At 48.6% G+C, this 14,079-nt stretch overlaps 4 protein-coding genes across 4 annotated transcripts; 3 read left to right on the top strand and 1 right to left on the bottom strand.

Annotated features, from left to right (window-relative positions):
* Nucleotides 1–4,506: 4,506 nt before the first annotated feature.
* Nucleotides 4,507–5,582, top strand: Pmar_PMAR001116 (conserved hypothetical protein). The gene is made up of 6 exons (XM_002780478.1): nt 4,507–4,565; nt 4,608–4,687; nt 4,733–4,863; nt 4,912–5,064; nt 5,121–5,265; nt 5,317–5,582. The coding sequence occupies exons 1-6, from the start codon at nt 4,515–4,517 to the stop codon at nt 5,429–5,431; spliced, it is 675 nt and encodes a 224-aa protein (XP_002780524.1). The 5' UTR covers nt 4,507–4,514; the 3' UTR covers nt 5,432–5,582.
* Nucleotides 5,583–7,466: 1,884 nt separating this feature from the next.
* Nucleotides 7,467–8,330, top strand: Pmar_PMAR001115 (apicomplexan-specific protein, putative; the record flags this gene model as incomplete). Its single annotated transcript, XM_002780477.1, has 3 exons — nt 7,467–7,911; nt 7,999–8,043; nt 8,281–8,330. The coding sequence occupies 3 exons, from the start codon at nt 7,467–7,469 to the stop codon at nt 8,328–8,330; spliced, it is 540 nt and encodes a 179-aa protein (XP_002780523.1).
* Nucleotides 8,331–9,312: 982 nt separating this feature from the next.
* Nucleotides 9,313–10,988, top strand: Pmar_PMAR001114 (thioredoxin, putative; the record flags this gene model as incomplete). The annotated part of the gene is made up of 5 exons (XM_002780476.1): nt 9,313–9,390; nt 9,465–9,646; nt 10,544–10,615; nt 10,758–10,850; nt 10,904–10,988. The coding sequence occupies 5 exons, from the start codon at nt 9,313–9,315 to the stop codon at nt 10,986–10,988; spliced, it is 510 nt and encodes a 169-aa protein (XP_002780522.1).
* An 830-nt stretch (nt 10,989–11,818) lies between these two features.
* On the bottom strand, nt 11,819–12,037 carry Pmar_PMAR001113 (hypothetical protein; the record flags this gene model as incomplete). Its single annotated transcript, XM_002780475.1, has 1 exon — nt 11,819–12,037. A coding segment is annotated over one exon (219 nt), but the record flags the coding sequence as incomplete, so codon positions are not given.
* Between the last annotated feature and the right edge of the window lie 2,042 nt (nt 12,038–14,079).

The raw sequence follows: 14,079 nt of genomic DNA, 5'->3' as shown, positions 1-14,079 counted from the left end.
ATGGTAATGGATACAACATTGATAGAAAAGAAGTTCAGCATGCCTGTCGCCCGAGCTGTTGACTGCAGGGCGTTGATCAAATGACCTGGTGGAGGGCAATACGGTTGTCTCCATCGTAAAAGAGGGAGATGTGCTTCCTGTCATCATCAAAGAGTCGACGGGCGAACTGAGATAACAAACGCAATGAATGAAGTTATAAATCTATTTAAAATATACTGCTAGCGATAATAGGGTCCATCCATAATAACCAGTGTGAGAGAATATTCACAAAGCGACTACATTTGTCGGTAACAACATTTGGGAATTTTGGGAAATTCTATTGTTTTCGAACACTTCCGCCCTGCTTCGTACACGAGGTACTATAATTAGTGAGGAACTCCCGAGCTCAGCTGAGGAAAGCGAACGTATATTCCAACACTGATTATAACACATGTATATCCATAGCCAAGATTAAGACATCATATGTATATATCCGTTTTACAACGCACGTTATGAACTTGGTCGTTATGGACACATGGAAAAATTGTGGGAATGACAATAAGGCGCTCAAAGGGCTCACCTTGTAGTCAAGAACGCTAACGAGCAGTGGTTGTCGCAAGTATGCGTCAAAGAAGGCAGCTCCAGCAGCTCCTACGCATAGCGCTTCCAAGCCGAATAATGCTAGTCGCGGGCCCAGCCGGGATGCATCTACTCGGAAATACCCCACATAATCTGTTGGTCTCAGTACCAGTCTTGGTAGCTATCATCTCGAGAAGTGGCGCTAGGATGACTGGGTCGAGAAGTGCTGTAGTGTCCGAGTTTAGAAGGCGCTCCATCGCTTGAACAGATAGGACCCGAAGAGGCCACGCTATCAGCGAGATCGAAAGCATGAGCCTAGGGCATGAACTGACGATACGTTTTGTCCCCCTTCTTGGACCGACCTCATATCGAGGGAACATAGGATCTTCGAAGCGGCTCGGGCGGCTATCCAACAAGCGAAGATGCGCTGAACGGTCCGCGCGAACGGACTGCGACTTCCAGGCGCCAAACTCCTAATACCCCGCAGGAGCATCGCAGGGGCCTGAGAGCTCCGTTGAAGAAGAACTTTGAATACTCTATAATAGTCGAGCCGTTCAAGTCTCGGCTGTTACTCATGCGACCAAGATTCGAGACCTTACTACGACACAGCTCTTTACGCCTAGCACCGTGCTAGACGTGAAGAGCTGTGTAGCTGCTCCTGTGACGTGCTAGTAGCACGTCTCACTTCGTAAGGACGTAAACTTACCCATCTCAGTATCAATAACGCCGACGCAGTCGAGGCCACGCGGCAAGAAATCGTCTGCCAATCACGAGATATCTGAGATTAATCGATTCCGAAGAACTCGAATCGTGGTACATACCGCACCAACGATGGAAGATTTTCGGAGCATTTGCGGTGGCAAGTGCAAGGCCATGCTGATTACTAACGCTCGCAAGATGCTCTTTGCAGAAGAAGCCCCTCCTGCACAAGCACCGATGAGTCAATGGCTCGTGGATGACGTAGTGCCTCGGTGTGTTCCGCCGTATATGATCGCTCTCTCAATGGTGGGCACTGTGAGGATTCCAAAACGGGGGGACGTCTGACCGAGTCGTGCCGAGTGACCATCGTGCTTGATTGCTCACCACAAGGTAGAGCCCGACAGCTGCCAGAATCGAATGGCTCCTCCTCAGTACTGCAACTAACATGCGGAACAACGCCAGTATTCATCCTGATCTTTGATCTCCTTCTAAGTTACCATCATAAAGAAAGTTATTGGTTATCACGGTAGTCTTACACTGTTATATGATTACTGTAACTCACCCCATCGCCTCAGAGGCTCTTGGCAATTTCGTTCAACAGGAGGACTTACCAGACACTAACCGAGCTAGCCGCTTCAACTTCGCCACGACGGACTGTGTCATGGAGAGTACTTCGGTCTTCACAAGTACCCTTTCTGGGCATGTACTTGCTCTCTTGGGTGGGCTCAGACAAGGGATATAGTCTTCCCTTGTCGGGACTGATTCTGACTCGAGCTTTCATGAGTTTGATCAACGTGGATTCTAACCTTCACTTGATACTTCCTCGAAGGAGTTGATGTCCTCACCTGGAGTCAAGCACGGCCTGGCTCGAATGAGCAGCTGGAGGCCAGCACAGTAACTGCTACCAACACACACGGGTGTCTTACGCGCATCGCCACAATATCAACCGCCCTAGCGATGATAGCAGCCGAGAGTGATGCCCTCATGTAAGGATCAGGACACAGTACGAGTGGAATCATAGCCATGGCTCCGGTGAGGAGGCCTCGCATCGCATATACACCTGCTAGCGTGATGCGTTTGTCTATCCCCGGCAGGAGCGCCTCTTACCAGATTCGCATGCTTTCAATTGTCTGCTGGTGGTTCGGTGGAAGTACAAATTGAGTGTGTTGTGGAAAGCTGTGATGAGCCCTACACTGATGCAAGATGCAACTTGACGTGGCCAGTGAGAGCGCTTAGTTCGGTCTAGTACGGGTGTGAGCCGTTGTTGAATTACATGCAAGACCTGCGGGGTACCAAGTGGCAGCAAAATAAGACGAATGCTTGTGCATACCACTCTCAGACCAGCAGCGTACATCGTGCCAATTTCAACACTTTCAAGTAGACACTCTGTGTAAGCAGCATAGGACGGACGCAATGCACCGCTGTGCGGAACAGTACAACCCTGTTGTCTCACAGGAGATCGGATTCGTAGTGGTCTGAGATGGGGTCAACAACGCGGAAGACCCTCAATAGGCTACTGAGGGAAAGTGCCATTAGGCCATTCGTAATCGGCGTCCATGGTCATACGGTTAGCCAATCTGCATAGAGAGTGCTCGCTTCCTATGCTCGGCCGTAGTAGTGTGTAACACTCATCGATACCATAGCCAGCAGAGACTAAGGAATGTCTTCTACTGGGGAGGTCAAGCTAAGGCTTTACTAGAAAGATGACCCACGTCAGCAGTGTCGTCATCGGAGGACGATCCACGAGAATGGACCACGTACTCTCTCCACAGGGCCATGATCCTTGAGCTCAAGATAGCGCTTTTGCCTGCTCACATTTGTAACTGATGCTATCACGTAAGGGACCGCTCACTTTTCAGTTTGCTTTCATCGAGTATCGCGTTATTCGGCTCGTTGAATACAGTATTGTCTCTGGAATAGCCTTCGTATTGGTGACGTTTGCTTCGGCGACTAGCGAGCCTCGTAGGGCTTCGTCTCGAGCCACATGCTGACTGTAGCAAGCGTAGATCGTCAAAGCTGTGGTATCTATCGTGCTCGAGTGGTACACTAAGGCATTCAGTGCAGTCACACCTGTCGATCACGGTGACCTCTTTGAAAGTGGTTGAGAGTGACCTCTCAGGAGACATAGAGCCTGACGCTCTCATCCTCCGCCTCCTCGACATTGGTAACAACTACTGTGTGGATTTCCCAGTCTATAGTATTTCCAGGCCGAATTAATTTTTACCGATAAGTTCAATTTTCTACCCCTTTGGTTATTATTTTATTTTTATCGCTAAGACTAATTATAGCCATGATTTTAATAAAATATCAACAAAATTATTACTACACCCGAATCATTTAATGCAAAGCTTCTCGCGAGCATTACGGATCAATCGCCCATACTCTTACTAGTGCCACTAGCAAATACGACGAAAGGTGACCCTGGCTACGACTTCCCCGACTACGGCTAAATGGTACAGTAGAGAGTAACCGAGTAAAAGACAATCGACAACGATGAGTCATCACACACACCAGCGGCGTCCAACCAGCTTATAGTCGATACTTGAGATATGGACTCCATGTACTATGTGGTCATGCAGACACATGCAGGGGAACTACTCTACTACGGAGTACCTGAAGGTACTAGCGCAGTAGTAGATCTTACTTGTATAGTACCAGCTGTCTTGAGTCCTAGTGTGTTGATGCAATACCAAAGCTTCTCTCAATGCAAACGGGGTCGCCCGGCATGACAGCCCTCTCTAAGGGACTTAGAATGCACAGTTCAACAGCGATGAACCCGAGGTGAGAACCTCTCCCTCGGTGGGGAAGCACGTGAGGTATGGGCCACCCTCTATCGCACTCGTTGAGTGGATGTAAGAGTTGGCAGCTCGATCTCACATTCGATCTCGTTGGAACTCACCATCCAGTAACGCGATAAGACACTGGAACCAGTTGGGGGGAGTATACTTTGGGAAATGCTAGTGCACGGTCATGGCGCGCGCTTAGTTTCGTGGCGCGTGCCCCGGCCTGATGCCCATTCTGAGAGCGATGTGGCCCGTAGACAAGCATGCACACTGCAATCAAGCATGCTGGGTGATCTCAATTATAATACGTGAGCTCGGACTGACCCTAACTCGCAGGGTCTACCCAGACAAGGAGTCACCGAGGCGAGGGACCGATCCACGACTCCGTTGGCGCTTACTTGCAACTGACTCGAATGGTTGAGTTGCGTGACCATTACTGTCAACAGGCTTGCAGTCCCTCATTTACTAGTCTTTATGTCGCAGCCACCAGCGACGAAGCGTGCGGCCACTGAGGAGCAGATGGAAGTAGTACTGGGATCGGCCCTAGGGGTGATAGTGGCGCTTTAGGCTCTGGTCGAGCGAACCAAGGAGGCTGAAGAGAAGCTTATCGCTGAGAAAAAGGCACTTCGAGCAATTGAGAAACCGAGGCAAGTTGATACCTTCTAGAGGTCACCAGTGGATACCACTAGCAGGTCTTCGGGCTCAGCGTCTATGGCTGCACTCGCCCGACAGGGCCTTGCTGGTGGGGACACCATGGCCCTCGACCGGGTCCTTCACACGACTAATAATGCCGTTATGGCAGCTACTGCTAGGGACATAACTGGTACTTGCTCCGTCGTATCAATGGTCTCCTCCTAGTCCCAGCGCTCAGGTCCTGAGGCTGCACAGATCTTGTCGCACATTTGCGTGGCGTTGGACAAGTCCCCGACCCGAGCCATGGTCCTTGCGGAATGGGCTCGCAATTTACTATTGGTCCATGCTGGGTATCTCTCGGGGCATCCTGAGGACACCAGTGCAGTCATCGGTACTCTAGGGTTCTCTTCCTCCTGTTCCGTCATATTGTGTTTGGGTTTTCCTCAGCTCCTCTGTTGGAGTCTTTCCATCAACGTAGTGCCTACTTCTCTGCTCTGTCGAAGCTGCATGGTAGAGTACAAGCAATTATAAACGTATGCACTGCTACTCAACAGCACTCAGCCAAGCAGACTCCTGCCGAGCCTCTGGTGAAGTATGTACTATCAATGGCCCTCTAGGGTTGTGGGTTAAGGCTCGTGATCAGGCACGGCGGAGACGACGATGCTGCCTATGATAACGACGTCGCTATGGACTCGGATGGTATGGCCTCTGAGAGTGACGACGAGGAGGAGGAGGAGGAAGGCTCCGACTCAGACTGAAGCCCTTCGAAGCTCAACCTGTCTTGAGACTGTATCAAAGACAGCCGATTGAATCACGTTAAAGTATGATACCACTAGTACTAAGTCATTGTATAGCATTCTATCACCAGTGGTGGTCATGTACGTTCCTAGAGTATCACCAGTCGTGGTGGTCTACAATGACCGTTTACCATCGTTTCACTGCGACTTTGAGGCTGAGGAGTTACTGGGAGCGGGCGGAGCGAAGTAATTCATCTTTTCGGGCAATAAATGTCAGATCGAGAATGCCATCTGCCCTTGTGAATGGGAAGCAGGAGATCTGGAAACGAAAGCACTGTAGGGTGAAGAACTGACATGGTCGGCGATGGGGGCCTCTAGCGAAGTACTGTATATGTATTGCAGTGAATCACGACTAAGTTGAGGGCAATATTTCACTTTATTTACCGAGTCGTGAGAAGGGGTTTGCTCGAGTGCTGATGTAGAGTGTAACTATCATGGCCTAGTATACGACGGTTCGAATTGTCACTGTCATTTTACAGTAAGAGTAGCATCATGATCTGATGACAGTTGAGGTTGTCAAGGTATGGCGGAACTATTGAGTGCCTTTCCCCCCAGGGGTTTGCTGATTCAAGTACAGTGTGACCGATCTCGAAACACCAGGAGGTACTGGTGTTTTGTGCAGTTCTCGTAGAGGAATATATGTTTACTTTCCTCAGCTGAGCTCAGGCATTTCTTGACGAGAAGTTTACATATGGAATCGGGAAGAAGTGTACAGACACTAATAAGAATTAGCCAAAATTTCTTTGGAATTTTCATTTTCAAATGGACGTCCTTGGCAATAGGGATAAGACGAATGCCACGTAAGAGGTAAGTGTGTTGTGATCATCTACTCAATTCATATCAGAGTATTCCCCCGATATGATAATAACGTTGACTCACGGGTCTCAGTCTGCGGGGGGGGGGGTGGGTTTGAGACCTGTACAGTGCTAAGAGAGGAACCTTTGGCTCATCCTCGTGTCGATACGGGTTGAAGCCTATTCACTGTTTCTCTGACATCATCTCAAGGGGAGTTTATCCGCTACCCCTCCTTAATGAGCTGGCGAGTCTCATTGTCTCACTGTTTCCCTTACTGGTATACCGACGTGTTGGTTTTGGTCAATATAGGGGGTACGTGTTGTTGTTTTTGTTGTTGTTGTTGTTGTTGTTGTTGTTGTTGTTGTTGTTGTTGTTGTTGTTGTTGTTGTTGTTGTTGTTGTTGGTTATTATTACTATTATTGTGTTCAGCACTTCTGCCTCAGTGTGCTTCCACGTTAACTTCAATTATGGTTGTCTCAGCTCTAGCATTCTACGGTCGATTTTATGATGAGTAATGTGTGCAGATGCACGAGGTTTCGACTAAAGTATGTGTGTGACTTGAGTTACCATACATAGTCCCGGGAGGTGGAAACGAAAGTACTCGACCTCGTAGGCATAATGTACATTGGATGAGACTTTTACGAGCTGCAACGGAGCTCTATCTATGGACTGCGGACATTCCACATAAGCTAGATGGAAAGATAATGCCGACGTCGTCCTTGCTCGAACAGAGGTGCGAAGGAAAGCTATCGTTTCTCTATGATGGTTTTCATGACCTGGCTGAACGTGCTCTGTTTTAGAAGCCGCCTTCCCTTGAAACGCGATGTTCTGCGGGGCTCTTGGCTGCAGGAAAAATCGTAAGTAGTTAGTGTTGGTGTGTTATGATCGGAATTGGTTGTTCTTGTTGAGGTGGTTCTTCGGTGGAGGAGATGAGGAAGAAGATAGTCGGAAAGAGGCTCACAAAGGAGGGCAGCATCATCATGAAGGTAAGAGCTTCAATCATGAGTAGCGGGTGCAGGATTCGAACTCGCGGCCTTCTGTTACGTAGGTAGGCAGTTTATCGAGCTGAACTAGTGGAGTGATAATAGTGTATGTTAGTAGAGTTACATCGCCACAGATCTAAATGATCACCACTAGTTCTTGGATCACATCTTGCGGATCAATCGAACTTGAAACGCGAATTTCCCGGGGGATACACAGGATGTTGATCGCTCTCTTCGTAGGACACAAGAAAGGAAGGAAACACCGGCATCGTCGACGTCATGATGATGATAAAGACCACGACCACGATGATGATGATAAAGACCACGACCACGATGATGATGACGATGATGATGACGATGATGATGACGATGATGATGACGACGATGATGACGATGACGACAATGACGATGACGATGACGACGATGACGATGATGATGATGATGATGACGATGATCATCATAAGGATGAAGACCATCATGACAAGAGCGGTGAGGGCGGAGGCTCTCGAACAAGACACAGGGGCAAATCGGGCAAGCGGCCGACAACTGAACGCCACCGAGAAGACGCTGATGAGGCAAGCGGAAGAGAAAATGAGGATGGCAACCAACATGATTCTGCCGCCGCCGCAGAGGACGGCAAAGACGATGAGGAGACCTCCGATGGTGAGCTTTCGGGACCTCGTTGATACTAGTCACTCAGCCTAACTGAGGCCTCGGTGATCGTGGTATGTTAGAGGCTCTCACTGTTAGGTGGAACACAACCGACTATGATGAAAGGTCAGCCAGTCAAGGAAGGTAAGCGCCCCGTCTATTGGTATACTTCCTCTCGCAAAACGTCGATTACGTTCATGTTAAATAACCTGTCTACTATAATATGATAATCGAGAGATATCATCGTGAACATTACATATTATCCAGAATTTGATATATCTTATTCTTCAGTGATTTATAATCATGATATATTATTACCGCTATCCCGTATTGGCGTTTATACATTCCTGTATATTATTACATATCCCTTTCGTGTTTCAGATAACGGAGCTAAGGTTGCTGAGCTAGGAGTGCAGAGGGTGATGCCGTAAGTAGCCGTAGTTGTTTCTAATGGACTTTGGATTCAATCCATGTAGGTATAATACGAACAATTTCTTCGGCAAGACTCGAGAGCAATGCCATGAAACTGTAAGGGTCGTTCAGAGCGGGCGAGCTTTCTTCATGTGTGCTCATGTTGAAGAACTTTCCTATTTTAGTGCGACAGTCCAGACGCTCTTGACGTGCATGGTAACCGTTTACCCGATGCAATGTTCACTAACAATGATGAACCTACTTTGACATGTTGTATTTGTTTTAATCGATACGTGGTTCAAAGTAGGACCTGCTACGATGATGTAAGTAGCTCAGTGCGCACATTTGCAGGGAATTCGAAAAGGATATCTCTCTTTAGTGCGACTATTACCAACATTTAATGAAGAAGTCCGAGCAAGTTGAGGTTTTTGAAGATACTTGCCGCGCTATGTGCGAGCAAGTTGATGAAATGAGCGCTGCTCACGAGGGGCCACGCCAGTGCGAGAGACTCCTCCTCTTTATTGTCTTACTGACATTATCAATACTAGTGCATGCATGAACATGCCGTAGTCGTATGGACGTTTGTTGGGTTGCAGTGCGCAGAGTTCGCTGTAAAAGAATGCAAGAAAAAATTTAATGCAAATAAGGGTCAAGTTTGGGAAAATATGCACATGGTCTGACCTGATGGGCGACTACATGTGTTGGTGACAATATGGAAGTTCTGAGAATGTTTTGGGACATTATTGTTGGTTTCTGTACACTTCTACGCGAATTTGATGTATGTTTCTATAAGTAGTGAGGAAACTCTTGGACTCAACTGAGGAAAGGGAACATCTACTTCGACACTGTTTATGGGTGTACTTTGGGAACATCTTGCGAGGTATTGAATGAACCAGCTCTGAGACTTAATGATATTCCTTCTGATGAGCTAAGTGTGAGCCGCAGAATCGGCCGTTTGAATATCTCCTTCGTTCTGTAGAGGAATCCACATTTTTACCACTCATGCTTTCCTCTGCTTCGTCGCGATTTGGTCTACAGACCTTGGCCAGACGTTTTTGCACTACTGCTGCTACTGTCAGGGTAAACGGGCTGGGCGTTTATGATGTGTTCGAGTCTTAGCAAATATGGTGACATTCGTATGTTGTTATTGTCAGAAAATAGAGAACTATGCTGATTACGAGGCGTTGAAGCAGACTTCCCACATGATGGTTGGATGGTTCTCAACTAAGTGGTCTACTGGTGCCAAGATGTTTGAGCCTGAGTTCGAGAAGCTTTCAGCTAGCTATCCACAAGCTACTTTTTATAAAGTCGATATGGATGAGGTTCCCACTGCTGCGTAAGTTGAATGTCTACCATTGGAATCTCTAATTGAAGTCCGTTGTATTTTTCTGTACTACAGGGTGATCGAATAAAATGGGCCTATCCTTCGAGATTTCTCAGCGCATCTGAATAATAGAAAGTTGGGGCGCCTATGCCATCTCTCTGCGAGCAAGCCATAAAGTTGGGGCGCCTATGCCAAGCTGAATGGCTACCATGGGAATCTGTAATCGAATTCCCTTGCATTTTCCTGTACTACAGGGTGATCGAATAAAAGGGGCCCATCCCTCGGGATTTCTCAGCGCATGTGAATAATAGAAAGTTGGGGCGCCTATGCCATCTCTCTGCGAAGAGTCCAGAAAGTTGGGGCGCCTATGCCATCTCTCTGCGAGCAAGCCATAAAGTTGGGTCGCCTATGCCAAGCTGAATGGCTACCATGGGGATCTCTAATCGAATTCCGTTGCACTTTCCTGTACTGCAGGGGGATCGAATAAGGAGGGCCCATCCCTCGACGTTTCTTAGCGCATCTGAATAATAGAAAGTTGGGGCGCCTATGCCATCTCTCTGTGGACCGTCTCTGCGAACAGTCCAGAAAATTCGACCATCGATAGACGGAAATAGTCCAGAAATAAAATTTACCCGCTTTTCGCCGTACACGGCTTTCTCCATATCGTCATAACATGTGGGGTATGAAGAGTATAGAATTGGTTCAACTACCATTAGACTCTAATATCAGACTAATGATTAGAGAGAGCTCGTCGATACCTTGAAAATGGTGCCTGAGTCTCCCTGATATTCACACTCGATGAGAAATTTGGAGAGGTGGGCCCGGCTTTTTGATCACCCTGTAATAGTATTAGTGTTGGTTCGAACTTCGCAAAGGACTAAACTCGATTGTCTTCTTCTTTCTCTTCAGATATGATATGGAAGTTGTAGACTCTCCGCAAATCGCAATTCTTCCGTTGGGGTGGAAGCCGGATGGAAGCCGGTAGTACTGGGATCTGATTGGGAGGAATTCGTAGAAGGGCACATGCTTGAACGAGGGGATGGCAATATTGTATGTCCCTGTAGTGCCGAGTCGTCCACTCGCCTTCGTGACGTTGAAGCTGTCAGCGAATTTTGGATTTTAGTTTCGATAAGACTGATCTCATCTCGGTACGGGCAGAATTGGGTCGTTATGATCGTGTAGTACCAACAGCTAAGGAAGCCTTGGACCAAATCAAGTGAGTTCTCTGACTGTGATTCAATATAATTTGTTATTGAATCTTGTATGTAGGCTTGGGGAAAAGGAGGACGAGCCTAAGCCGTGGGTGTTCGATCCATCAACAGGCACGACCTTGCCGGTTCATCAGAGCTATTAAGTAGTACGTAGGGAGGTAGTGGTTTTCCTAGTCCCTTGTGACAGATTTGCTGAAACTCAAGTGTCGTATTTTCCTGGGCATCGCTGGAGATCGCGGTACGAAATGAGGATAGTGTGTGCGTTTCCCTGTAGAGTTGAGTGTATTGCGTTATCAATTAGGGATTGGCCTCCCTCGATTACCTCTTGCATTTTTTCAACGGCAGGAACGGACGTAGACGGTGCAAGCAGTCGATCGTTATGTAGTCTCTAAAGAGCTCTCTTCCTTGCTGTTGGTCGCCGTACATGCTAGGAAGAGGATCAACTCGTATTAATGGCTAACGTGAGTATAGAGTATGGCCAGGTTTAGATGGATTCACTATCTGCCTTGTTATTGTGGATTTCTTGTCGGATCATTGTATTACGTAGATGTGGGTAACTACTCCCAGGTGCGATTCTTCTATGTCCGATCTGTTGTTGTTGTTGTTGCGTGATAGTCAATGATAGCTCTGGGTGTAGGCGCTCTCAAATGGAATGGACGCCATCGCTGATGAGAAGGTCTGCTCTTGGAGGACCTGTCGAGGATCCTGATACTGTCTCTGAGAACGCGGCGGTGAACGCACAGCACTTTGATGAGCGAGAATGGAAACCTAGGCTTTTTCCGAGAGAGGAACCTCATCGAATTGGCAAGCCAGTTGAGCTGAGAGCCCGACAAGATGTAGGGCTTAAGGAGAGGCATACGACAACCGTCCTACTTCGGCCGAGGGCTAGGAGGGTAGCTGAACCGATCAAAGAGCGGCAAGAATGTACTGATAGCAGAGAAATAGATGATGGAGGTGGTGATGAGCTGCTGACGAGCCGGGGTCAGAGGGTGTACTATAGGGGGTCTCTGGTAAGTGTCTCTACTGGCATCATATCGGAAGGGAGTAGAGGGAAGAGGCGACGGAGTAGGATGGAAGGGGGGACTCCGCGAGCAGAGGAGGATGGACAGTGGAAGAGGCCGTGCTCGGGCAGTGCTGATGGTCGGGTACCTGAGGTGTATCGAGTGGACGATGGGGACACCTCGGTGTGTGACTCGGTTGCGGCTATGAGCGACGAGGGGTCTCCGGGGATAGCAACGGTGATGAGCTCTTTGGGGGACGACGACAAGGTGGATACCGCACCAACCGCTACAGATGGAAGACGTAAGGGGGGGGGGGATCTGGTGGTGATATAAGAGGAGCGTATTGTCTGTATGCAGGGTCATCTCCGGGAGGTCGCGGGTTCGATCCTAGCCAGGTGAAACTCGACGGCGAGTGCCTCGCAATAACTCGCTGGGACGAGATGCATGGACAAGTACTACCTCCAGGCCGCTGAGAACTGCCCCTTAGTCGTATCAGGTTATCGGCTTGTCGTGGCAGGAGAGATCTTCCTATGCCCATGGCCGCTATCCCCGAGGTCCACTGCGGGGAGGTACGGCTGTCCTGTTGTCTAGCGCCGTGTATAGGGGTGAGGAGACTAGGTTGTTCATAGTAGATGTGAAAGGGACCAAGTATAATGTGCTGATGGGAATCGGTGAGTTGCATACACTTCAGAGTATTATAAATAGTTTTCTTGCCCGTTCTGCTAGGATTCGCTACAGAGCCTCTCGCCTCTCGCCGTCTGCCTACTGGTGGCGGCTCTCATGGGGTGCTGGAGGGCCGAGAATGGATAATGGTCACCGTCACTGTGGACGGCCATGTCTCGGTCGCCTCGCATCAGTGTGCTAACTCGTGAGTACTTCTTCGCTGCCGCTGTGTTATGTTGTGAGATGTCACGTGCTTGGATTTGTATGCTCATATGAGGACATACCATACAAACTACTGTAGATTGAGACTGTTGTGGTATGTCCATATATACGAAGAGAGTTGTGTAGGTACCTCGGTCGTATCAAGCACTGCTCAGCGCGATGTGCTGCTGGAGACGCCCTACTTCTTCGCTACCTACCAGGGAGAGTACAGCTGGCTCGTCGAGACGGCCCGGTGTGGGTCGACGTATCCACTTCATGCACTCATTCAAGGCTAGTGCCTGTTGTTAAATTATGCGGCGCAGTGACGCAAGTCGACGTGTTGCCTCCAGCACCCTTTATCCCCGAGGAGCCGGTGGAGTTCCCTCCGGCAGCTTCTCCACCAGATTCACGATATCTTCATTATAGTTGGCCACGATAGTCGCTTGCGGTGAATTTGAGTGCAAAATGATCTCTTTCTAAGTACACCCAGACGAGTTGACTTGTGCCATTTTCGTCTGCAACGAACTGACGATGCAATTTTACACTCCATGTGTGAATAGAGGATAATACAGCAGGGCGGGAATATAGGTTTATCTACCTCAACTCGTAAGCTCGTAAGTTTCCTCACTGTATCAGTTTCGGGTAGCAGTATACAACGATAATTTCTCATAATTTCCTCACCAGAAGATCTATATCGTTACCAGCACATGTAGTTGACCATGTGCAGCTCAGTGTGACCGAGCTGGCTCAGATGGGGGATGTCGTCGAAGCCTAAGATCTAGATGCCTAGTGCTGTTTGTCATTTAGGCTATGGAGTAAGACGGGCGGAGGAAAGGTTCCTCCCGCTCGGTAGTTACTTTTGTTGTCGAGAATCTTTAGAGCCTGCGAATCAGAATCTGGGAAGCGGCTTGCCAATAGCATGTCGTCATGGTATCACCGCCGGTGATGGTCTCCCTGTGCTGAAATCACGGCTGTATCTTCTCCAACTTCCTTATTCCCACTAGTCACACTTCCACCACTGCCCTGGTGTCGCTAGGTCTCATTGGAACTGCCCCACTGCACAGCTTCGGTTGTGTAGTGCACACTATTTCAGTTGCGACTGTCCATCTCCACTAGCCTTTCTCTTAGTGGCTTCCCTATCTGCTACCAGAGGTGTATTGTGGATGAGAACTCATTACATGTTCTTGGTCGTTGGACTAGTGCTAACGCTATGCACTGCGGGTGGGAGGAGCACTGTGTTCGTCGTATATTCATGATAGCGTATCGGCTCAGGTGACTTCGGACATCTGCCCGACTTCTACTACTACGACTCTGATGGGAATGGCCTCATCTCGCGCTCAGAGTTACTGGGCTTCGTGAGGGGTCGAAA

The sequence above is a fragment of the Perkinsus marinus genome (genome assembly GCF_000006405.1).
Source record: "Perkinsus marinus ATCC 50983 genomic scaffold scf_1104296944404, whole genome shotgun sequence".
Classification (NCBI taxonomy): Eukaryota; Perkinsozoa; order Perkinsida; family Perkinsidae; genus Perkinsus; species Perkinsus marinus.
The sequence above is the reverse complement of the archived record's forward strand: the minus strand, read 5'-3'. Positions and strand labels throughout refer to the sequence as shown.